Here is a 26,465-nt window from a genome sequence, read left to right on the forward strand (position 1 = left end):
GCAGGTCCTCTGAAGTAATAACACTAAGGAATTTAAAGTTGCTAACTTCCTCCATCTCTAATCCTCTGATGAGTACTGACTCATGGACCTCTGGTTTCATCCTTCTGAAGTCTATAATCAACTCCTTGGTCTTGCTGACATTGAATAAGAAATCGTTGTATGACATGACTCAGCCAGATTTTCAGTCTTCCTCCTTTATACTGATTCATCACCGCCTTTGGTTTGGCCTATGACAGTGGTGTCATCAGCAAATATGAATATGGCATCGGAGCTGTGCTTAGTCACAGTCATGAGTGTGAATGGCATAGAATGGGGCTAAGCACACAGCCTTCTGGTGTACCTGTGCTGATGAAGATCGTGAATGAGATGTTGTTGCCAATCTGAACTGACTAGTGTCTGCAGGTGAGGAAATCCAAGATCCAGGAGCATTTGAAAGAAGTGCTTTGCCAAGGTCACAAGATGAGGGAATGACGTCAGATGGTCTGGATCCTTGAAATGGCAATCTGGAAGAATAGTCTTCTAGTTAAACTATCAAGCCCCACCTATAGTTGAATGGTGTGAATCTGGTCAATCATGCCAGCACCAAAAGATTAGTACTACTGCTTAGACATCCCGGCATCCCAGCAGTTCTCGTGTCCCAACTGCTTCAGAGTCTGCAGATCCAGAATTGGCCTCTACGGTCACCAACGATTGTGCCGTCACACTTGACGACCCTTCTTCCCTCCTGATCTTCGCAAGCGAAGAACCAGTCATCCATCCACTGCTCAGACAGCACACTTGAATGATTCTGAGTGTTGTAGGTTCAGACTCTACTCCTGAGACTTGAGCCCCTTTATTCACACTGCACTTTTAGAGATGCTGGCTTAACATTAAATGTATATAAAATTTTTATCTTTTCCAAGACAGATGTGAATGTGAAATTCCCCAAGGCTGTTTTACAGAGTAGAGGAAAGCTTTCCATGTTCTAGGTTAACATTTATGCCTTATCTGGTAATTAATAGTGCTTGGAATCTTGCTGTATGCAGGATTCCATGTACTGCAATAATTTAGTGGCTAATTGCAAACTGGAATATCTGGAGTTTGTGGAATATTTCCACTGCTAGGTATTGCCTCAGGTGACAACAAGGCTTTGCTCCCAGATGAACTCAATGCCTTTCATTTTCACTTTGATCATCAAAACATGGAGACACCTTCACGAACTCCCATTCTCTCGATGACCCTAATTTCAGTTCCTGAGACTGACGTGAGAGCATTCTTCAAGAGGGTGAACCCATGGAAAGAAACCTGCCCAGCTCGGGTACCTGGTCAAGTACTAAAGACCTGTGCTGATCATCTGGCTGGATCTTTAATATCTTTAAAGATATCTTTCAATATCTTTAACCTCTCACATTGGTGGTCTGAGGTATCCACCTGCTTCAAACAGGCTTCGGTTATACTGGTGCTTAAGAAATTGTGGTAACCTGACTCGGTGACTATCATCCAGTGGCACTTACATCCACTGTGATGAAGTGCTTTGAGAGGCTGATCATGAAACATATCGACTTCTACCTGAGAAGCAACTTTGATCTACTCAAATTTGCCTACCATCACAACAGGTCAACAGCAGATGTCATTTCATTGGCTCTTCACTCAATCCTGGAACATCGGACAGAGAAGATGCATTATGTCAGGATGCTCTTCCATGACTACAGCTTGGTATTCGATAGTCATCCCCTCAAAGCTAATCAATAAGCTTCAACTCTTGGGCCTCACTGCCTTGTGCAACTGGATTCTTGATTTCCTCACACACACCGCAGTTGGTTCGGAATGGCAACAACATCACCGCAATCTATAGAAAAGACTGGTTGATATGGGCGCTCCCTCCCTCCCTCACCCCCTCACCCCCCCACCCACCATTGATCATATCTACACAAAGTGTTGTCATAGGAAGTCAGTATTCATCTTCAGGGATCTCCCTTGATCTCTTCTTGCTACTGCCATCAGGGAGAAGGTATAGGAGCCTCAAGACCTCCACCACCAGGCTGAGGAATAGTTACTGCTCCTCAACTAGAGGCTCTTGAACTGGAGGGGATAATTTCACTCGCCCCATCACTGAACTGTTCCAAAATCTATAGACTCAATTTCAAGGACTCTTCGTCCCATGATCTTTATTTATTGTTTGTTTGTCTATTTATTACTTTTTTTTTAATTTGTTGTATTTACAGAGTTTTTTTTGCACATTGGTTGTCTGTCCTGTTGGGTGTGGTCTCTCATTGATTCGATTGTTTTTCTTATTACTATGATTGCCTGCAAGAAAATGAATGTCTGGGTTGTATATGGTGACATATGTACTTTGATAAATTTACTTAGAACTTTAAATGTATTTCCATTTCTCCAGCTTAACTCACACATAGTGCTGATGGAACTCAGCACGTCAGGCAGCAGCAGCTATGGAGAGGAATAAACAGTCAATATTTCAGGCCGAGAACCTTCATTATGGATTCTTTTGAAGGACCTTGGCTTGAGACGTTGATTGTTTATTCCTCTTCATAGATGTTCCTTGAACTGCTGAGTTCTTCCAGTATTTTGTGTGTGTTACTCTGGATTTTCAGCATCTGCAGAAACACTTTGTGTTTTCCATTTATCCTCATCCTCTTGGGGAGTTGGTAATGCTGGATGCTTGCTGGTTGAGTGCTTCGAGGATCAGAACTTAATAATAATTGTTTTTTTGCATGGGATTAAACTTGTAAGCAAAAGGGTTTATTGACATCAATGTGCGTTACAGACAGTTATTGGTACAGACATTGCAGAGCTCCTGCTGAGGGAACACCAATCCGTCTGGCTTCCTGGCAAATCACCAAATGAAGCCAATCTGATTGACTTCAACAATGACTTGGTCCCACGTGCTGAGGATGAGTCCTGTGCATCTCTCCTTACTGACAGCTTCCTTGATAGCAATGCAGTGGAGTGTACCAGCAAGGACACGGAACGCTTCCGGGAGTTGCTGCTCTTTGGCCGAAAGAAGGTAAACTTTCTGATTCAGATCTTCTGTCCTTGTTGGGTGATGACTGTTCCGATGAAAGAGTTCGAGGTAGGGAGATTGGGCAGCATGGCATATCCCTTTCGGGGAGTCGCCTTTGTTAACTGAGATGTGTTTGCAGGATGCTCTGGAATCTGCAATGAAGCACGGTCTGTGGGGTCATGCTCTGTTACTCGCCAGCAAAATGGACAGTCGGACGCACGCAAAGGTCATGACCAGGTAGGGTCCCTATTCAACGATGTCCAGAGTTACCATTTGTGTTTAACGCATAAATACAGTTACCAAGCAGAAACTGTATTAAATGTGTGCAGACCACATTTGTGGAACTGTGCAGTATTTCAGTTTTGACATCGCCAAACCACTGGAGAAGGTATGAGACAAGTAGTCTTAACATTTATGTCCAAACACGTTTTTGCTCAAAACCTCATCAAAGCATTTACACACATGAATTATTTACCAATGTAACCTCAGCAACAGTCAAATTGATATAACAGAAGCCTTCATTATCGAGTAAAAACCACACCCCTCCTTGTTCAGCATAGAGGACAGTGGATCTCCTTGTTTAACAGCACCCACCCCCACACACCCCTAACCAATCGGATTGGCTTCCTTCGATCACTGTTGTTGTTAAGATATAAATCACCTACAAGCCTAAGGAAATTTTTATCAACCCAAACCAAGATAGAGCTTTTAGTAAAGTTTATCCCTTACAGAATCAAAAGCTTTGTTCATTCAACAATAAACAGATTTTTACATTCCCTTTTATGTCTCCATTAATTTTTTATGGTTACAATATTTTGTTGCACATGGATGTGGAAGCTAAAAATACTTTTTAATATGAATTTAAAGCAACTGCATCTGGTAATCTTTGCTAAAGTCTTTATTTAGAAACTCAAGGTGAAGCCAATGGCTTTTACTTCCAGTGATCAATACTTTGTTAGATTTTATAATTAGCACTGCCTTACTCTGCCGTCTGATACAGTCTGTCTTCTTAACCAAACAGAGTAAGCCTGCACTAAAATATTTATATCCACAATTTTAAGGTTGATGCTAGTGCTGAGAGATTTACTAAAAGAATAGGTAAACCTTTCAAAGAGAAGGCGGTGCTATCCTGAATGAGGCCCTGAAGGGGTTTAAAAGAGGGAGTCTAGCAATGTTTTCACTTGGACGGGAAGCGTATAATTGGGGCACAATTAAAACATAAACATTAAGATTTGCAAGGGGAAGTCTCTATCCAGAATTGATCTGAATCTCATTACCACAAGAGCGTGGTTCAGGCAAATATTATGAATGAGAAACTGAATAAGTATCAGGGTGAATGGAATAGTTTGAGACAGGTGTTCCCTCATTGTAAAATTCTGTGTTCTGGTTACCCATCACTGTTTGTGGGGTGAGTAATTAGGATAGGCCATGCAGATATAACTATCCCACATAATCAAAACTAAAGAAAAATTTTACGGATGCTAGAAATCTGACATTAAAACAGTGCTTGATATAGTAAGCAGGTTGGGCAATATCGGTGAGAGACAAGTAATGTTTTAGGTTCCATGATCCACCAGAAATGGAAATATACCAAAATATGTTAAAAATTGCAAAGATGGAGAAAAGTGGAGAGAACAAGAATAATACATCTGTGTGATAAGGTATGTAGTAAAATTGTCCAAGTGACATTGCTCTGGTGTGATCTAGTTAATGAGAGCAAATTAGAGGGGGAAAATCAAAAGACCACCCAGCAGGTTGAACAGAATATTTGGCTTTATCCTTTATGTCCCCATCTTGATGAGCTCAGCTGTTTGGCTGCCTGGAGTAGGAGTCTTCATCCCAGAAGTGGACCTTTCACTTGCCTCCACAAGTTCTGATGCATATGCCCCTTCTGGTCCCTTGCCTTCGAGATCTGCTCATTGCTAACTGTTTATGTGACATTCTTGTCTCAATTTTTCCCATCACCATTGCTTACTATAATCCACACCTCTCTGAAATTGCAGCACTCTGCTCGCTAAGAACCAACCTCAACATTGTTGTTAAACTGGCAAAGGGTAATATTGTTGTCATATGACAAACTGACCATGACCTTGCAGAGGCCAAGTAGTGTCTCTTAGATTCTTCCACTTCCTTCTGGATTATCCCTCCACTGCTAGACATCAGGCCAGTGTCCCCTATCCTTAGATTTAAAGTCCCTCTAAATACTCCAGAATTAACCTCCCAATCCTGTAAAATCCGCTTCCTTCTCCAACTCTCCAAGATCCCCAAGGAGGTGTGTATGGTAGACCCAATACTCTCCCCTCCATCTCTGACACCCTCACTTTCTTGCCGCAGCAAGGATAAATATTCCCCTGCCACCGGTCTGTACATTCAACGAAGTATCCGCCATAATTTCTGCCACCTTTCAGTGAAACTCCACTAGCGGGCACAATTCAGAATCAGGTTCATTATCGCTGGCATTCTTGCCCTGTCTACCTCTTACCCCTTCATTTCCTTTTTAGTGCTCTCAAGAGGCTACCCCTTCTCCCATGTTTGCCTTTCCATTTCCTTCAATCGCCCTGTCTCCCTTTCTCATCTCATGTGCAGCCACCAGAGATGCAATGCTTGCCCTTTTACCACATCCCCTTCCTATCATCCAGTGACGTGAACTGAAGTTCCAGGCAAAGCAGCAATTCCATTTGAGTATGTTGCATTTGTTGCTGGTGATGTGTTGTATGTGTTTGTTATCTGCTTTGCAGAACACTGTTTGTTTTGCAAGAGGGACCCTGAGGTTCCAGTTGCTTGTTAATTATTTATTCCAGTCCCTGTGTGATGTACTGTAATATAGCTTCCTCCATAGTTCTAACAAAACCTAATGTAAGCTTGTAAAATTGAACCCATCATGTTAGGACTGAGTTTCAGATGATCAGGCTTTCCTTTTTGTATCAGAGCTGATCAGTACTAATGTAAAATCATCTATTATCTCGGTTTAGTTCTGCACAAATGCCTGAGGATCTGGGTATTTCCAGCAACTGCTGGGCCCTGCATCTCGTAGTTCCAATGTGTTTTATTTTTCCTCTATTGGCCCTCGGCGATAGTTGACAACTGGAACCATCGTGTCACCTGGACAAGTTTAGTTTCTGCCCTATAATCAGAAAAATTCCTTTATTTTCACCATCCTTCCCTCTGTCTGCAACATAAAATACACTTTTTTTCACCTCATTATAGATTTGATGAAAGGCTTTTGACCTGGAGCTCGAGTTCTGTTTCTTTATAGATGCTGTCTAACTTGATTATTTGTAGCTCCTTGATTTTTATTCTTGCTATTAAAGTAATAGTTCTTTTTATATGCTTTTGTTATGACTGTAGACTAAATTGCTTCCATTATGAAGCTGCTTCACGCTTTAAAAATTCATTTGCCAGCGGCAATATTAGTATGTGGATCGAATAATTATAATATGACAAGACTATGAAGACATCTCTGCATAAATTAAGTAAAACTTTACAATGGGGATAAAATGAACCATTTTGTATTTCAAAACTGTTAAAAGATATATAAACAAGAGATTTTGTAGATGCTGGATATCTTGAGCAACACACCAAATTATGGAGAAATTCTACAAATCAGGCAACATCTATGGAAGGGAATAAACACACAATGTTTTGGGCCAAGACCCTTTATTAGGACTAGAAAAGGAAGGGGCAAAAGCCAGAATAATATATAAAATATTCATTTAATATTTTAAGCTGACCACTGCAGCTTAAGGTTTTTGCTAATTATCCCACAGCAGTTGTCCTGTGTTCCTGCTGTTCTCACTTGCCTTCAAGTCACCTTCCTCACCCCAATATTGTTTTATTCAGTAATAAGAGAAGCAAGACTGCAAGGCATATGGGATTGGCTTGGTGCTGAATCTGGGCTTTTCATCTTGAGCTTCTTCGGTGTCTCAGTGAGTAAATACAGGTGTTTCCCCCTTTACAAAGGTAGAGTGTTCCTATGAAACACTTCTTAAGCTGAAATGGCGTAAAGTGAAGAACCATTAACTTATATGAGAAACATTTTCTTAAAAGCGAAAATCCTCTTTGTAATGCAAAAACTGATTACTAACATAGATCTTTTGTAAAAGCGAAGTGGCGTAAAACGGGGGACACCTGTACACTCATTGGCTTTTTATATATTGGTGAGAAGCAGAACAAGTGCTACACCTGCCCTTACACTTCCTCCCTCACCACCATTCAGGGCCCCAGACAGTCCTTCCAGGTGAGGCGACACTTCACCTGAGTTGGCTGGTGTGGTATACTGCGTCCGGTGCTCCCGGTGTAGCCTTTTATATATTGGTGAGACCCAACGCAGACTGGGAGACTGTTTCGCTGAACATCTACGCTTGGTCTGCCAGAGAAAGCAGGATCTCCCAGTGGCCACACATTTTAATTCCACGTCCCATTCCCATTCTGATATGTCTATCCATGGCCTCCTCTACTGTCAAAATGAATCCAAACTCAGGTTGGAGGAACAACACCTTATATACCGGCTGGGTAGCCTCCAACCTGATGGCATGAACGTTGACTTCTCTAACTTCTGTTAATGCTGCTTCTCCCCATTTCTTACCCCATCCCTGACATATTTAGTTGTTTGCCTGCTCTCCATCTCCCTCTGGTGCTTCTCTCCCCCCCCCGCCCCCCTTTCTCCTGAGGCCTCCCGTCCCATGATCCTTTCCCTTCTCCAGCTCTGTATCACTTTCGCCAATCACCTTTCCAGCTCTTAGCTTCATCCCACCCCCTCCGGTCTTCTCCTATCATTTCGCATTTCCCCCTCCCCCCACTACTTTCAAATCTCTTACTATCTTTCCTTTCAGTTAGTTCTGACGAAGGGTCTTGGCCCGAAACATTGACAGTGCTTCTCCTTATAGATGCTGCCTGGCCTGCTGTGTTCCACCAGCATTTTGTGTGTGTTGTTTGAATTTCCAGCATCTGCAGATTTCCTCGTGTGTATATTCATTGGCCGCTTTATTAAATCTGTTCTGTAATGCAATTCAATGCATAAAAGCATGCAGGCATAGTCAAGAGGTTTATTTGTTGTTCAGACTAAGCATTAGAATGGGAAAGAAATGTGATCTAAGTGACTTTGTGAAATGTGGTGCTAGATGGGGTGGTTTGAGTATCTCAAGCTGCTGATCTGCTAGGATTTTCACATGTAACAGTCTCTAGGTTTTACAGAGAATGGTGTGCAAAACAAAAATAAAACTTCAGTGAGCAGCAGTTTTGTGGATGAAAATGCCTTTTTCATGAGAGAGGTCAGAGGAGAATGGTCAGACTGGTTCAAGCTGACAGGAAGGCGACAATAACTCAAAAAACCATGCATTACAACAGTGGTGTGCAGAAGAGCGTCTCTGAAAGTACAGCTCATCTAACCTTGAAGTGGATGGGCTCCAGCAGCACAAGACCATAAACATACACTTAGTGGCCACCTAAGTACATTAGGTACCTAATAACGTGCCCACAGAGTGTGCATGCTATGCAGTGCTTAGTAAACGTCACACAATGTCTGAGTAGACTTTGCCTGGTCCAGTAATTCCAGGGCATTATAAAACGTAACACACATGACTGTACAGCACAGGAACAGACGTTTCAGACCATTGTGCCTCTGCTGGTCACGATAATAATTCCACTTCTCCTAGATTCTGTATCTCTCCGTTCTCTGCCTGTTCACATGCTTGTCTAAATGCCACTTAACTGTTGCTATTGTATGGTATGACCAGTATTTTCCAGTGAAAAGGTGGAATCAATCTAGTGTTATGCTTTAGAGTCTTCTCCAGATCTCTTGGAGAAGTAGGCCAACTCAGTGGCAGCTCCTGAAAATGAATAGCGTATTGACACAGTGTATCTGGGCTGAAGTCTTTTTTTTGACTGAAGACAGTCTACGTCTTAACCACTTTACAAACAAAGGGGCATCCTGTTTTCTGCATTGTAATTATTTTCATCAGAATAGGGAAATTGGGGTTCTGTGTTCACAAGATATTATAGTGTAGTTCCCTTTTAAACACTAGGGATGAAGGGAAAGATTGCTGACTGCTGCCCTCGCCTTCAGGAGAAAAGAGGAAGCTGCAAGTTAATTGTACAGAGATTACAGACTGCCCTTGCCCTTCCATTATCATCTTCTTAAGCCCATCACACCTACTGGGACATGGGCTGTCAAATGCAGTTTGCTAAAATCCTCTGTCCTGGGCCAGTCTTTCAAGTTTTCCCAGTTGTAGCTCATCTGCTTGGTGTATCCTTCCTCTCCCAGGGAAGAAGTCTGTGGAGCTTCTGTTGACATTTCTGTAAAGCTTTTTTTTAAAGGGATGGGGTTGCTAGCCCTATGTCAAATCTTACTCTTTTTGCAACAGGGCTTGGGACTGTCCATGGCAGAGTTAATAATATTTTGCTGTTGTTAACTCCTTGGTACAGGGTGGCACAATAGTGTTTCGGGCAGTGTAATGCTTTATACCGCCAGTTCACATCGTTGTCTGTAAGGAATTTATACGTTCTCACCGTGACCGTGAAAGTTTCCTCCCACATTCCAAAGTCGTGTGGGTGAGGGTTACTAACTTGTACGCATGCTGTATTAACGCCAGAACACGATGACACTTGCGTGCTGCTCCCAGCATATCCTCGGAATGTGTTGGTCATTGACGCAAATGGCACATTTCGGTGTTTATTTTGATATTTTCACATACATGTGATAAATAAAGTTAATCTTTATCTTTAATATATGCGTCTAATAATTTGAGTTCTATTCTTTGTAGGTTTGCTAACAGCCTGCCCATTAATGATCCTCTGCAGACAGTGTACCAGTTGATGTCTGGGCGCATGCCAGCCGCAGCAACGGTGAGTCCAATTTATACTTATGATCCTGATCTTGTAGACTGACTCAGAGAACATCCTGGGTAGTTTTCTTTGAAGAAAGTTGGCTGTCTTGTATCCTAACTTTTCCTCCATTAATCATTCTTCAGTGTAGTCCTTCATGGACTGATACAGTTGTCTTTCTGAATCACTTTGGAATTGGCCAATTTGATGTGGGGCTGACGTCCTATATAGGCTCAGACCAGGCAGTCCTATATAAATAATGTAGACATTTAGGACAGCAGCTTCCTGTCCTTTAAGCACTTCCGTAATTGCTCTTTTTGGAAGAAAACTCATTTTATTCTGAATTAATACAATTGGAAGCCTATTAAGGCTTTCAAAAAACCCAACTGCTCGAAAACCTTCTAGTCCTCAAATTCTTCATGAATTTATTACAAAACGTTGCAGCAGCACATGCTTGTTTCCAGCAGTGGGCTTCGGATTCTCTGGATTCTTTTAATAACAAAACTAGAAATATTACCGTAAAGATAGCCCTGCTGCAAAATGCATGTGTATCAGGGAGGAGTGAACCAGATTTATTATCACTGTCTTACATGATGTGAAATTTGTTGTTTTGTAGCAACACTGCAATACAAAGGCATAGAATTACTGTAAGTTATAAAATAATGCAAAAAAAAAGGAATGAGATCATGTACATAGATCTTTCAGAAATCTGATAGGGAGAAGAAACTTCTAAATTGTTGAGTGTGGGTCTTCAGGAGTGTGCCTCCTCCTTGATGGTAATAATGAACATGGGTCATCCTCCACATGGTGAGGATCTTTAATAATGGATGCTGCCTTCCTGAGACACCACGTTTTGAAGATGGTTTTGATGATGGGGAGTGTTATGTCTGTGCTGCTGGCTGAATCTACAACCCTCTGCGGCCTCTTGCGATCCAGTGCATTGGAGGCCCCCGGCAGAGATGCAACCAGTCAGAATACTTAACATTTATAGAAATTTGTATGTCTTCGGTGATGGTCCAAATCTCCTCAAACTGTTTGCACCAATACATTGTGTCCAGGAGAGATCCTCTGAAATGTTGACGTGCAGGAATTGAAGCTGCTCGTCCCTCCACTACTGACCCCTCAGTTAAGACCACGTGCATAAAAGGTGTTGAGCTCATTGAAAAGTGAAGCATCACTGCCATTCATTCTGTTAGGTTTCACCTCATAGAAAGTAAGGCATCTAAAAGTGAGAAGGGGAAGATTAGCCTTGCAGGTGATGCTTCTGGTGATCAAGTTGACCATTGGCACATTCAAGTTCAATAGGACATACCCTGGACTGCTTTAAATGAAATAGTACTACGAAAACCCATAGCTTTTAGCAAAGAATAGTACTAAACTGAAGGCACCTCTGATAAAACATCACATTCTCCTTTGTTCTCCATTCTCTCCTCTTGTCTTGGTTTCTGATTTGCTGTACCATTGTGTGCCTGTTCAGAGACTTGGTATTAAACCAGATTATCTCATAATTGTAAGGAACTTCTAGCCTGTAACTTGCCTGACTGTGCTTATTTTCACATTTCAGTGCTGTGGCGATGAAAAGTGGGGAGATTGGCGACCCCACCTTGCCATGGTGCTGTCCAACCTTTCCAATGGGCCAGACTTGGACAGGAGAACCATCACTACCATGGGAGACACCCTTGGTACGTTCCAATTCCATAAATTTCTGAAAGTTGTGATGTTTATTCTTCCATTTCCCCCCTTTTCCTGGGAGCCTTTTGTTTAATTGCTGACTTTTCTTTTTTTTTTTTTAAAAAGTGTTATTTTTCCTCTACTTTTGGTACCGTAGATTCCGGACTACAGAGCGCACCTGATTAAAAGCCGCTGGCTCTAATTTTAGAAATAAAATCAATTTTTTACTTGTAAAGGCCGCACCGGATTTTAGGCCGCACCGGATTTTCGGCCGCAGGTGTCCCACGTTGTAATATGAGATATTTACACAGAAAGATATTACACGTGAGGATTTTTTAACTTTTAATTAAATCCATATGGTAACAAAAACAAATACATATTGCAAATGCTTTTTTTCGAACCGTGCCCGTAACGCGGCTACTTTTAAATATACGTTGCGTATACTTCTTTACTGAACAACATTCCAATATCTCCTAACGACTGGTAAAAAATATATATACTGCAGCCTACCAGGAAAAGTTATTGATTGCCTTTAACTTAAAAGCAGCGTTTTCGCTCCGCCGCTCCCCCCCCGCCGTCCCGTTTATCGCAAACGGCATTTAAAAGCAGCGTTTCGCTCGGGTCTAATGCCCCCTCCTTCCCGTTTATCGCAAACCGGTATCCCACAAGACGCGGCGAAACCGGGTGTGACATCATAGCATCCCGCGATGTAGTACAGAAAACAAATATAGTTAAAACTCTTCTAACTTTAACTAGAAAATGAATTACTAAGCGAAAATATTATAAACTAAATAACTGCCATAAAGGCAGCACAATGCTTTTCTTCGAGTGTTTTCCATGTTGATGAGGGTGAGTACAAATGACTGACTTACAATAATTTAATTGAAAGTGCGCTTGATTTATCGTACAATTTCATTGGACCTCTGTGAACTACTCATCAATTTTATTGGTCTACTGTTACGAGGCAAAATGTTTTCGGCGGCATGAAAAAAAATAATACATTAGCCGCTCTGTTTTAAAGGCCGCAGAGTTCAAAGCTGTTCAAAATGTGGGAAAAAAGTAGTGGCTTAAAATCCGGAATCTACGGTAGTTTTCTTTTTGAACAGTTTCTGCCATTGAATAAGTTTGATCACTGATCAGTTGCTCTTTAGGGGTTTGCAATCAGCAAGGTTGTATAACAAAATTAGACCCACGTTATTATGGAGGATTGTTGGGGAATGCTACTTCCTACAAAGTGTAGCAGAAATCTGTAATCCTCCCTCAACGTAGCTGAAGTAGCTGGGAATGGTAATTGTAGATTTCAAGGGAATTTTTTTGAGTATGGGTGTTCAGGATTGCAGAACTAATGTGACTAAAAACAGTGAAGTTGCAAGTTGGCTAAGTTCCCATGAAATGGAAAATCAGGTGTAAGGGGCTGAATGAAGGTATGAAAATATCAATAAAAGGATTCTGCATTCTTTTTACAGCTGTTAAGGGACTATTAGATGCTTCCCATTTCTGTTACTTAATGGCACAGGTTGGATTTGGAGTATACACCAGAAAAACCACAAAACTCGTTCTGATTGGTTCAAATCACAGGTGAGCTAATGTAACGACGTGTATTTGTTAACCAGGTAAAAAGGAACTCATTAATTAAAAAAAATTTAAATCCTAACTGTTTTTGCATTGGGGACCCTCATGCAAACGTGTTAACCAATTTGTGCATAGCAAGTTGTACTGCAAAAACAAAGAAGAGAATGCTTCAAAATGTGCCAAATATGAGCTGTGACTGTGAAGCAAAGTAGTAAAGAATCTGGGTATTTTTGGCACAAGTGTAAGATATCTAATACTGAGAACAGCTTTATCATGTTGACAATGGAAACATTCTGAAGAGAGAGAGCACTTCCTTCATCTACCATTGTGATTTGGCTAGGCTTTGTTTTACTATTGATCGTCTACCCTGGATATGATCCCAGCTTTCACACATTGCTCTGCTCTTTGACCTGACTGTGGAATCACTGGACCACAAGCTTTATTTCTAGCATATTTAGCTCTTCAAAGGAATAAATATTTAATACAATAAGCTCAGTGAGCTGTATCCATTTTAGTTGGTAGTTCATTGCAGATGAACCTCAAGTATTCATGTGGTTCCTCTTCTGCAGGTATCCAATGAAGCACTTTTTGAAATGCACTCACTAATTAAGTTGGGGTATGTAGCAGCCAAATTACTTAATACAAAAGTGGCAGTAATTTAATAATCGCAGGTGCTGATTGAAATTTGGTGAAAGCATTAAAAAGTCCCAGGCTTTTCCATCGGACTGGGCGTCAGTTTAATTTCTCACACAAAAGATGCGACTTTTCCTCCTCCAGAGCAGCTGCAGCACCAGTGCAAGATGCTCCTCTCTGTACAACTTCAGGAGTGTTGACCTGGACTTTTGCGCATGCTTTTGTGAGAGATGTTAACTGGTCCTAACAAGGGTGGGCATAACTCTCACTTTGCTTTTTGTATAATTTGAACTCCCTTAAAACTCCCAACCATACATCCAGCAACAAAGTAACTGAGGAATTATTATTAAAAAGCTGCTTTGTTCTGAAATTGTTTTTATTTTCAGTTGGCCATTCCTGAAATTTGCTTCAAATGAAGCCATCCAGCGTACAGAAGCATATGAGTACGCACAAGCTTTGGGCAGCCAAACTTGTTTCCTTCCCAACTTTCAGGTATGAGTGAAACTCAAATGTTGTGCTTAACTTTCTCCTCCCTAACCATATCCAAAGCTCTTAGCTGTTTGAAGCCTACAGTTCGTTGTATTTGAATTTGTCACTTTGGTAATGCAAACTTTATTTAAACTCCTTAGGTGTTTAAGTTTATTTATGCCTGTCGACTGGCTGAAGTGGGCTTGGCAGCACAAGCCTTTCACTACTGTGAAGTTATCGCGAGGACTATTCTCAGGAATCCAGCGTATTATTCACCAGTGTTATTGAGACAGCTCATTCAGGTACAATGACTGACTATATAACTTAGGCATATCTTTTTCTTTTTTTTTAAGAAAAAGCTCTCAAAGCTGTTAGACCTTAAATGTAAGGCATATACAATAAGAAACTTGAAAGTGGAACTTTGCTACTAATAAGTGTAAATGTATGTGAGGCAAATAGTATGGGTGCATCTAAGGAGAAAATGTGTGAATGTGTAGAAAGGAATGTTAGATTATGCTGATGAGGTGCGATGCAGAAGGCTGGGAATGGCTTGTGTAGAGGATGAGCAACCTCAAGAGTATGTTGACCTGAATGACATTTTCTACTGATGCACAATCACAATGTAATTATAAGCATTAATAAGTATGTGGGTTAAGTGAGAATGCTTTCAGGCAACACCCAAGGTCAGGTACTGAGTCAGTGGCTCTAATAGCACAACCAGTGTGCCTCCCCTTGGACAGTGAAGGGTCTCATTCAATCTTATGGCAAAGGTGTTGTAGGAGCTGGGAGTGATATCATTATGATTGTGATGTCAAACTGGTAATGTGGTCCAATCTGAAATACTCACTCTTCGTTGTGGTGCAGGATGGTGTGCTAAAGGAAAGTTAATGGCAAGTTGATTTGAATCATATCTGCTGCAAAGACGGTATGATGTTGTGCTTCCCAGCCTAGACAACCAAGCAAACAAGAGGAATAAACAGCTGGGGAAACTCAGCATGTTTAACAACATATGCAGGAGGAAAAGAGTTGTCAACATTTTAAGTCAAAGCCCTGCATCGGAACTGCATAAAATTTTTGACATGAAGTGTTGACGATTCCTTTACTCCCACAGATGCTCTATGATCAGCTGTGTTCCTCTAGCAGATTGTTTGTTGCTCTAGAAAACACTGTGTCACCAAGCAATCAAGATGTTATGAATTCACATCCTATTGTGGCAAATTGCGAAGCTGTATCCTGTAACTTGTGGCTTGGCATCAAAGGGAAAATCTTAAATATGTGGTTGATTTTTAGAGTTGGGTGGCTTATTTTAGGATGTCCGTTACCTGGAATAGATGAGGAAAAGGTACCAGGATGAAGGAAGACGTGCACACAAGGACTAGAGTAACTAGACACGTTCTTAAGCACAGGAAGCTAAGTGAAAGTAATTTGTTTCCACCCAATTATCTTTCAAAGTATTTTAATTTTTGAAAACCTCAGTTAAATGAAAATTGAGGAGGCATAATGGTTTGCTACAGGCACAGATTTAAAAAGTGGTTTTTGTAGTTATTAATTAACTGGAAGTGTGGTTAAACAAGATTTTGTGGTAATTTTCACAAGGGAATTCATGACTTGGCTTCATGAACAAAGATTTAGGAAGGAGGTTGCCCATGTCTGCTGCAGGCTCGCTGGTGGCTGACGAGGCCAATACAGGACAGGCAGACCCGGCTGCAGAGGCTGCAATGGAAAATCTGTTCTGGATTTGGTGCTGCTGTGTCACGGTATTTCCTCCTTCTCCTTTTGTCCTCAAGGCCAGCCCTGCGTGTGTTCTCCAAGGAGGAGACAGATTGATGAATGGTGTATTGCCAGCCCTTGTGATTGGAGGCTAGAGTAGACCATTGGCGATGGTCAGTGTGACAGGCACCAAGGGATTTCTTCAGAGAGTCTTTGTACCTCTTCTTCAGTGCCCCCTCGTTACGGTGGCCAGTGGAGAGTTCGCCATACAGCACAATCTTGGGTAGGCAATGATACTCCATCCTGGAGACGTGTCTTGCCCAGCGCAGCTGCATCTTCAACAGCATGGCCTCGATGCTAGTGACCTCTGCCTGATCGAGGACTTCAGTGTTGGTGGCAAAGTCACTCCAGTGGATGTTAAGGTTGGTGCGGAGGCAGTGCTGGTGAAAACACTCAAGGAGTCGTAGGTGGTGACGGTAGGTGACCCACGACTCGGGAGCCGTACAGGAGGGTAGTCAGTACAACGGCTCTGTACACACTGATCTTTGTGTTCCAGACTCTTTTGTACAGCCTGCCGAATGCGCTGTTTGCCTTTGCCAGTCTGTTGTCGATCTTGGCATCTGACGAGATGGTGCACCCCAGGTAGCGGAACTGGTGGACTGTCTTCAGCTCTGCCTTGCCGATGGTGATGTGGGGAGGGTGGTAATCTTCCTGAGGTGCGGGCTGATGGAGAACTTCTGTTTTCTTCAAGCTGATTTCCAGTCTGAAGAGCTCGGCAGTCTCTGCAAAGCAGGGTGTTATAGACTGCAGGGCTGTCTCTGTGTGGGCAACATTGTCAGCGAAGAGTAGCTCTCAGATGAGTTGCTCCAATGTCTTAGTGTGGGACTGTAGTTGCCTCAGACTGAACAGGCTGTCATCGGTGAGATATCGGATTTAGACATTGTCCTCGTCATCAAGGTCTTCTGTGGCTCTTTCGGGCATCGTGCTGAAGAAGATGGTGAAGTGAGTCAGTGCGAGGACGCAGCCTTGCTTTACACTGTTGCCTATTGGGAAAGACTCTGGAGGTCATTGTTGTGTCTGACTTAGCCACGCTGATCTTCATGTAGCTGGATGACCATGCTGAGGAACACTGGGGGGCATCCCAGTCGTTTCATGATTTGCTACAGACCTTCCCTGCTCACGGTGTCGAACGCTTTGGTGAGGTCGACAAACGTCACGTACAGTCCCTTGTTCTGTTCCCTACGTTTCTCTTGGAGCTGTCTGAGGACAAATACCATGTCGGTGATGCTTCTGTTTGCTCTGAAGCTACACTGGCTCTCTGGGAGGTGTTCTTCCCAATCTGTTCAGGAGTACTCTTGCGAAGATTTTTCCTGCGATGGAGAGCAGAGTTATCCCCCGATAGTTGGAGCAGTCGGACTTTTCCCCCTTGTTCTTATACGGGGCGAGGTCCCGTGGTAGTTTGCCTTGTTCCCAGCAGCAGACAAAGAACTCATGGAGTTTGGTATGTTAACCCTGGGCCCCCATGTTTCCGAATCCATGGTGGGATTCCATCAGCTCCTGCTGCCTTGTCACTTTCCAGCTGCTCTATGGCCTTGACAGTCTCTTCTGGGGTTGGAATCTTAATACTTAATTAGTTAATACTTAAGCAGGAGAGCTGTGCAGGTCTTTTTGAAAAGAACAGTGTAGATGTATTTAAATATCCACAAGTAGCTGGCATGAGCCTCCTTTTCAAGGGCCTCTTTGTGCTGTGGTTTCATGTCCATTTAGTAAGAAACTAGTTTTTCTTTTACAGTGTGAACACAGGATTGAACTTGACATTCTCCAACCCAGTTGAATGAAATAATAAGCGATAGTTTGGTTAGTAGCTACAATCTTGGCCCCTGAAAACCAAAAGCAGATGTATACCAGGACTGGGTTTAAATGGTGGTTACATGATGTTTATTCTCTCTGCCTCCTTTCCCCTCATTACCACTTGTCCTCTCTGTGCTCTGTCAGATTTCCTCCCAGCTGCGATTCTCTGACCCTCAGTCAAAGGAACGATCAGAGCATGAGTTGCACATGGAGCCAGATTGGATTCAGCAGCTCCGTCAGATGGAAATCCAGACGAAGGTGAGGTTATCTTTATGCACCTCTGGTAGCTTGTCATCATTCTTCCATTCCATGTACAGCCCCAGGTTCCTTCTCTCCTTGAACTACCCAGTTACCTAATCTGCATCTCTTTATTTGTTCTCTAGGATGGTGGCTTTATTTGTGGGTCGGGTAGAGCCACTCCCCAGCCGTTCTGCTCTAGCACCCCCAGTTCGGAATATGACCAGGTGAACCATGCTGAAGAGCTTCCTGCAGGCCCCCAGGAGGAGATCATGGGAATGGACAATCCACTGATGACGACTTTAGCGCCGGATATGGGATCATCAGAAGTGTCGAGTGTTCAGCTCATGCCCCCAGGTATCCAACAACTATAAAGCACTGGTCATGTTTTCTTGCCCTTCGCCTTCAGCAACCTTAGCCACATTAAACCCTTTGCAATGAAATGTCAACATTCAAGCTCAAAAGAAGTTGCTGCCAACTTCACTCAATTTACACTTTCACCCGTCCTATTCCTGTCTTTCTGGCATCACATTTAAATGCTTTTATGATATTATACTACAAATGCGATGGTTTGCATGTGTTCATCACCCACAGTTTTTAAAAAAATCTCTTGGGGTTATTACTGTTATTCAATCTTTAAATGTATGGCTCAAAGCATGAAACAGATGCTCAAAACCAAGGAAAATATATTAGAAATAATTGACAGGTCAGGAAGCATCTATGGAAGGAGAGAGGTGGTTAATGTGTTAAATTGGTGACTTTCTGTTGGAGCTACTCTTTTGAATTAAGGTCATGGACCTGAGGCATTCACACTTTCTCTCTCCATAGATACAGTCTGGACTGCTGTATTTTGCTTTTATTTTATAATTATATATACTTTGTTTTTAATATATGCTTATAATTTGCTTTAAAATAAATATGCTTTTATATATTTTTTTCATTATACTAATTATTTAAATATATTTGGATTGCTTTGTTTCGAAGTATTTGTATTTTGTTGAAATTCCATTTGATCATCAGCTTCAAAATAGAGATGTTCTTCAGTTGTGATATTGTAGATTAGAATCCCTGAGAATAGACTCTCACAAAGCTGTTTTAGCTTGTGGTTGTTTGAATAACTCAAATGAGATTGATCGATGTTTGTTCAGCAAAGCTTAAGGTTTGTAGAACCAAGACAGTAAATGAGTTTGAGATTCATATTGGCCATAAAACTAGGACGTTGTGCTCACATTACCTTGTTACATCCTGCAAGCTGAATGGTCTTTGCCAGTTTGTGTGTTTTATTTGCTTTGACTTTCTTGCAGCTCCTCATTCTGTACTGGATGGGAGGATGATGGCAGCCCCACCTTCGCAGACTGTGACTGATGGCCCTATTCCCCTCTATTCACCAACTCATACTTCACCTGGTTTTCCAGGTCAGTCGCCCAACTCTGCTTTCAGGCAACCTTGTGATCTCACTAAAGGCCCCTTCCCTCTGGGGCTGCCTGGATCTCCAACAGGGCCGCCAGTAGAGACTCTGCCAACTGTGCAGGAACAACAGGGAATTGACAATGCAGGTTAGTGCAAAGTGGCAACATTCAGTCTCGGCCCGAAACGTCGACAGTGCTTCTTCCTATAGATGCTGCCTGGCCTGCTGTGTTCCACCAGCATTTTGTGTGTGACACTTAATGTCTGGTGTACTGGCATTGGAGCAGGTGATAGAACATTTTAACAAAATCCAAGAAACTCTGTTAACGTTTCTCTGCCGGTATTCAGATACATGTAGCAATTTCCACAACCTCTGATCTAAATCATCATTCTAAATTCTTAAACATAGTTGTACTAATCCAGTGACGCATATAATCCAATTTGTTTGGGGCAAAGTCCCACAAAAAACACTGATACTGATTATCTGAATGTTATGTTTCTGGACCATGAACAAGCAACGAGTTTGAGTCTCACCTTGGCAACTGGAGCAACTTAGATATAATTAATCTGGATTTTTTTTTAAAGTTGCTCTCACTAATGAGAAGTGGAAAAGAAAGAAAAGTATTTGATTCTCTAATGTCTTTAGAGAAACAAATCTCCTACCCTTGCTTCTTGTTTTCCCACCTATCACTGTGGTGTGATTGCCAGCAGCAGTTTAGGGACTGACAGTAAATGCTATTATCTACATCTCATGACCAAATTTGAAACACAAAGTCTGATTGGTAATGGATATTAAGCAGGCCACTAAGAACTAATCTTTTCAATTTAGGATTAATTGTGGACTCCTGAGATTGTTCCAGCAGAGATCCAGGATCATGCAAGAGAGTGAAAGGTGCTGGGTTTCTATAGATATCAGAGAGAAAAAAATGGTGGTAAGGTAAAACTTGCCAATTCTTATGCAGTAATCTTCATCTCTTTCTCAGCTCCTCCAGAATCCAGTTCCATAAATCACCAGTCATTGCCGAAAAGACACAGCTTTGGGGAATCTGGGCAGCTGGACTTCTATGATCAAATGGCCAAAATGGTAAGGCAGCTAAATTCCAATATCCAAATGATCATCAATTTAAAATTTAGTGAGCAATTACACTGCCTTGGTCTTATTCCAGTATTTTAGCTGATGCAGGTATGAAGTTTGTTAAATTCGCCCCATTCTCCACATGGAAGACCTCATGATTTGATCTAGTCCTGGTGTTATTCTTCAACCACAAAACTCCTGAACCAGCATGGATAACTTCACTCACCTCAACACTGACCTGATCACTGAACACAGTGGACTCCCTTTCAGTGACTCTACAACTCATATTCTCATTATTTATTTGTTTATTATTATTTGTGTTTCTTGGAAGAATAAAGGACAGGTGGGGACTACACGGTTCCGGAATATTAAGTGTGTAGTAGAGAAAGGTGAGGCGGAACAAGTGATAAGGAGGACACATGTACAGAGGGATGGTCTGACGGAACATCGAGTTAAATGTGTTGAAAGAATAAGTAAATTTAGGAAGGACAACAAAATTCTAGGGGCATATAGCCCGATGGGAGTTCAGGGAGCTGGGTTAAGCACAATAGGCAGCGATTCAAACAGAGAGAGGAGAAATGAGCTAAAAATTCTATATCTGAATGCACAAAGTGTCAGAAATAAGGCAGATGAGCTTGAAGCCCAGGTGCGAATGGGTAACTATGATGTTGTTGGGATAACGGAGACATGGCTGCAGGGAGATCAGACCTGGGAAATGAATGTACAAGGGTATACGTGCTATCGTAGGGACAGAAATGTGGGCAGAGGGGGTGGGGTGGCCCTGTTGGTGAGGAATGAGATTCAGTCCTTTGCAAGGGGGGACATAGGATCAGGAGAAGTAGAGTCTGTGTGGATAGAACTGAGGAACAGTAAGGGCAAAAGGACCCAAATGGGTGTTGTCTACAGGCCACCAAACAGTAGCATGGATATTGGGTGCAAGTTGAATAGGGAGTTAACATTGGCATGTGACAAAGGTAATGTCGCAGTAGTTATGGGGGATTTCAACATGCAGGTGAACTGGGAGAATCAGGTTGGTGCTGGACCACAGGATAGGGAGTTTGTAGAGTGCCTACGGGATGCATTCTTGGAACAGCTTGTACGAGAGCCGACCAAGGACAAGACTATTCTGGATTTAGTGTTATGTAATGAACAGGATTTGATAAGCGATCTTGCAGTAAAGGAGCCATTAGGAGGTAGTGATCATAATATGATGTTTTTATCTGCAATTTGAGAAGGATAAAGGCAGCTCGGAGCTGTCAGTGTTGCAGCTGAATGGGAAACTATGGAGCCATGAGGGAGGAGCTGGCCAAAGTTGACTGGACGGATAGCCTAGCAGAAAAGACAGTGGAACAGCAATGGCAGGTATTCTTGGGAATAATGCACAAGGTGCAAAATCAGTTCATCCCCCAGAGAAGGAAGGATTCAAAGGGGGGAAAGGGCCACAGTGGTTGACAAAGGAAGTCAGAGATTGCATAGCATTAAAAAAAAGGAAGTATGACAGAGCTAAGGTGAGTAGGAGGACAGATGATTGGGAAGTTTTTAAGGAACAACAGAACTTAACTAAAAAGGCAATACGGGGAGAAAAAATGAGGTACGAACGCAAGCTAGCCAGGAATATAAAGGAAGATAGCAAAAGCTTTTTTAGGTATGTGAAGAGAAAGAAGATAGTTAAGAACAATGTTGGGCCCTTGAAGAATGAATTGGGTGAAATTGTTATGGGAAACAGAGAAATGGCAGAAGAATTTAATGAGTACTTTAGATCTGTTTTCACTAAGGAAGACACAAGCAATCTCCCAGATGTATGGATGGGCCAAGGACATAGGGTAACAGAGGAAATGAAACAGATTGACATTAGGAAGGAAACGGTGATGAGAAGACTGATGGGACTGAAGGCTGACAAATCTCCAGGTCCAGATGGTCTGCATCCTAGGGTACTAAAGGAGGTGGCCCTGGAAATTGCGGATGCATTGGTAATCATTTTCCAATGTTCCTTAGATTCAGGATCAGTTCCTGAGGATTGGAGAATGGCTAATGTTATCCCACTTTTTAAGAAAGAAAGGAGGGAGGGAGAAAACAGAGAACTATCAACCTGTCAGCCTGACATCGGTGGTGGGGAAGATGCTAGAGTCCATTATTAAGGATGAAATAGTGGCATATCTAGATAGCAGTGATAGGATTGGGCCGAGCCAGCATGGATTTACCAAGGGTAAATCATGCTTGACTAATCTGTTGGAGTTTTTCGAGGATGTAACCAGGAAGTTAAACAGGGAGATCCAGTGGATGTAGTGTACCTTGATTTTCAGAAGGCATTTGATAAGGTCCCACATAGGAGATTGGTGGGTAAAATCAAAGCTCAGGGCATCGGGGGGAAGACATTGACATGGATAGAAAATTGGTTGGCAGATAGAAAGCAAAGGGTAGCGGTGAATGGGTGTTTCTCGGAATGGCAGGTGGTGACTAGTGGGGTGCCACAGGGCTCGGTATTGGGACCACAGCTGTTTACAATTTACGTCAACGATTTAGATGAAGGCATTGAGAATAACATCAGTAAATTTGCTGATGATACTAAGCTGGGTGGCAGTGTGACATGTGATGAGGATGTTAGGAGAATTCAGGGTGACTTGGATAGGCTGGGTGAGTGGGCAGATACTTGGCAGATGACGTTTAATGTGAATAAGTGTGAGGTTATCCACTTTGGGAGTAAGAACAGGAAGGCAGATTATTATCTGCACGGTGTAGAGTTAGGTAAGGGAGAAATACAAAGAGATCTAGGAGTCCTTGTTCATCAGTCACTGAAGGTGAATGAGCAAGTGCAGCAGGCAGTGAAGAAGGCTAATGGAATGTTGGCCTTTATTAAAGGGAATTGAGTACAAAAGCAAGGAAATCCTCTTGCATTTTTACAGAGCCCTGGTGAGACCACACCTGGAGTATTGTGTACAGTTTTGGTCTCCAGGGTTAAGGAAGGACATCCTGGCTGTAGAGGAAGTGCAGCGTAGATTCACGAGGTTAATTCTTGGGATGTCTGGACTGTCTTACGCAGAGAGGTTAGAGAGACTGGGCTTGTACACGCTGGAATTAAGGAGATTGAGAGGGGATCTGATTGAAACATATAAGATTATTAAGGGATTGGACAAGATAGAGGCAGGAAATATGTTCCAGATGCTGGGAGAGTCCAGTACCAGAGGGCATGGTTTGAGAATAAGGGGTAGGTCATTTAGGACAGAGTTAAGGAAAAACAACTTCTCCCAGAGAGTTGTGGGGGTCTGGAATGCACTGCCTCGGAAGGTATTGAAGGCCAATTCTCTGGATGCTTGGGAAGGAGCTAGATAGGTATCTTATGGATAGGGGAATCAAGGGATATGGGGACAAGGCAGGAACCGGGTATTGATAGTAGATGATCACCCATGATCTCAAAATGGCATTGCAGGCTCGAAGGGCCGAATGGTCTACTTCTGCACCTATTGTCTATTATGTTTGCAGTTTGTTGTCTTTTGCACATTGGTTGCTTGTCAGTCTTAATAGTTCTTCATTTATTTCTTTTGTATTTCTTTGTTCTACTGTGAATGCCTACAAGAAAATGAATCTTAAAGTAGTATATAGTGACATAATACATATTTTTATAATAAATTTACTTTGAACTTGAGATCTGCAACATGTTTTGGGTTTGCAGAGAGGCTGGTCATAGCATGAGATTGTCACCTATGAAGAACTTCTCTGGTTCTTGCTGAGATGTGGCCCTCCTCTGCTGTGCAGAGGGGGATCTTCTCCTGCCACAAGTATTTGGGCACAGATCGAGTGCTGTACCTTTGAGGAGAGCTGCTGCTCCCACTATTATGATGTACAAGCTCTATGTACATTAATGTTCCCATGAGGTGGAGCATTCTTTCCCCTTTTCCCACTATTATGTTAACAGTTCTGCTTAATAATTTTATGTGCAGTGATCCTTGGGAGAAAATACCTAAGCTGATGGTTTAGGATACACTACTATTAAGTATGTCCCTGATCCCATACCTCTGTAAATATTCAGTTTGTTACCATAATCTATCTTTTTAAAAATAGAATATTTCATGTGTTACACTGTGGCCTAGGATAGCCTCATAGACACTGCCTGGTGCTATTCTTATTTTCAAAGTGTTTGATTACTACTTAATATAGCAGTAGAAGATCCTTCTACTGATAGCAGTAGAAGGATCAGTCTGAGTCAGCATGGATTTATGAAGGGAAAATCATGCTTGACTAATCTTCTGGAGTTTTTTGAGGATGTAACTATGAAAATGGACAAGGGAGAGCCAGTGGATGTAGTGTGCCTGGACTTCCAGAAAGCTTTTGATAAAGTCCCACATAGGAGATTAGTGGGCAAAATTAGGGCACATGGTATTGGGGGCAAAGTACTGACATGGATTGAAAATTGGCTGGCTGGCAGGAAACAAAGAGTAGTGATTAACAGGTCCCTTTCGGAATGGCAGGCTGTGACCAGTGGGGTACTGCAAGGTTCAGTGCTGGGACCGCAGCTGTTTACAATATACATTAATGATTTAGATGAAGGGATTAAAAGTAACATTAGCAAATTTGCCGATGTCACAAAGCTGGGTGGCAGTGTGAAATGTCAGGAGGATGTTATGAGAATGCAGGGTGACTTGGACAGGTTGGGTGAGTGGGCAAATGTATGGCAGATGCAGTTTAATGTGGATAAATATGAGGTTATCCACTTTGGTGGCAAGAACAGGAAGGCAGATTACTATCTAAATGGAGTCAAGTTAGGAAAAGGGGAAGTACAACGAGATCTAGGTGTTCTTGTACATCAGTCAATGAAAGCAAGCATGCAGGTACAGCAGGCAGTGAAGAAAGCTGATGGCATGCTGGCCTTTATAACAAGAGGAATTGAGTATAGGAGTAAAGAGGTCCTTCTGCAGCTGTACAGGGCCCTGGTGAGACCCCACCTGGAGTATTGTGTGCAGTTTTGGTCTCCAGATTTGAGGAAGGACATTCTTGCTATTGAGGGAGTGCAGCGTAGGTTCACAAGGTTAATTCCCGGAATGGCGGGACTGTCATATGTTGAAAGATTGGAGCGACTGGGCTTGTATACACTGGAATTTAGAAGGATGAGAGGGGATCTGATTGAAACATATAAGATTATTAAGGGATTGGACATGCTGGAGGCAGGAAGCATGTTCCCGCTGATGGGTGAGTCCAGAACTAGAGGCCACAGTTTAAGAATAAGGGGTAGGCCATTTATAACAGAGATGCGGAAAAACTTTTTCACCCAGAGAGTGGTGGATATGTGGAATGCTGTGCCCCAGAAGGCAGTGGTGGCCAAGTCTCTGGATGCATTCAAGAGAGAGTTAGATAGAGCTCTTATAGATAGCGGGGTCAAGGGATATGGGAAGAGGGCAGGAACGGGGTACTGATTGTGTATGATCAGCCATGATCACAGTGAATGGCGGTGCTGGCTAGAAGGGCTGAATGGCTTATTCCTGCACCTACTGTCTATTGTCTATTAATAGATTTAGAATTTTTCCTTTTATTAATATAACTGATTTGTAGTTCTCCATCACCTCTTGCACCTTTTTTTGTGAAAAGTAAGTGGGGATACGTTTGCTGCTTTTCATCAATGGGCGCTGCCCAAAAAAAAAGTAAAATTTTGGAAGATGACAACTGGTGCACCTATTATTCCCATGGCCACGCGGTGTGAATGTGGAATTCACTATCACAGGGATTGGTAGAAACAAATAGTATAAATGCAATTAAGAGACAAGTGTGAGGGGGTGGGTATAGAGGTGATACTGAAATTACATGAGGAACAGCAGGAAGTGGTGCAATCCATGAATAAACACCATGATCTGTGAAAATAAGGACTGTTTGGGCCAAATCTGTTTCTGTATGTGCTGTCCTCCCCATGTCTTCTAAGGCATTGGGATTTAGTCTACAGGCAGTCCTGTACTGCATCTAGTGGTATTTATTATGCAAGCTCCTCAGCAAGTATATGATTACAAAATGTACAATGTCACTGGAAATGTC

The 26,465-nt window shown here is 42.3% G+C and overlaps 1 protein-coding gene across 8 annotated transcripts in view; it reads left to right on the forward strand.

Annotated features, from left to right (window-relative positions):
• sec16a (SEC16 homolog A, endoplasmic reticulum export factor) overlaps positions 1-26,465 on the forward strand; it is an 82,895-nt gene that overhangs the window by 38,955 nt on the left and 17,475 nt on the right. For 6 of the 8 annotated variants that reach the window (XM_073052308.1, XM_073052311.1, XM_073052309.1 and 3 more), the window contains 11 exons: positions 2,765-3,004; positions 3,141-3,238; positions 9,763-9,844; positions 11,388-11,505; positions 12,961-13,072; positions 14,086-14,191; positions 14,329-14,469; positions 17,873-17,986; positions 18,112-18,322; positions 19,270-19,521; positions 20,356-20,456. In XM_073052308.1, the coding sequence (XP_072908409.1) occupies positions 2,765-3,004; positions 3,141-3,238; positions 9,763-9,844; positions 11,388-11,505; positions 12,961-13,072; positions 14,086-14,191; positions 14,329-14,469; positions 17,873-17,986; positions 18,112-18,322; positions 19,270-19,521; positions 20,356-20,456 (1,575 nt within the window). The remainder of the gene's footprint in view (positions 1-2,764; positions 3,005-3,140; positions 3,239-9,762; positions 9,845-11,387; positions 11,506-12,960; positions 13,073-14,085; positions 14,192-14,328; positions 14,470-17,872; positions 17,987-18,111; positions 18,323-19,269; positions 19,522-20,355; positions 20,457-26,465) is intronic. The other 2 variants (XM_073052313.1, XM_073052314.1) reach the window with 1 other exon arrangement.

This window comes from Hemitrygon akajei, chromosome 7 (genome assembly GCF_048418815.1).
Source record: "Hemitrygon akajei chromosome 7, sHemAka1.3, whole genome shotgun sequence".
NCBI classification, from domain to species: domain Eukaryota; kingdom Metazoa; phylum Chordata; class Chondrichthyes; order Myliobatiformes; family Dasyatidae; genus Hemitrygon; species Hemitrygon akajei.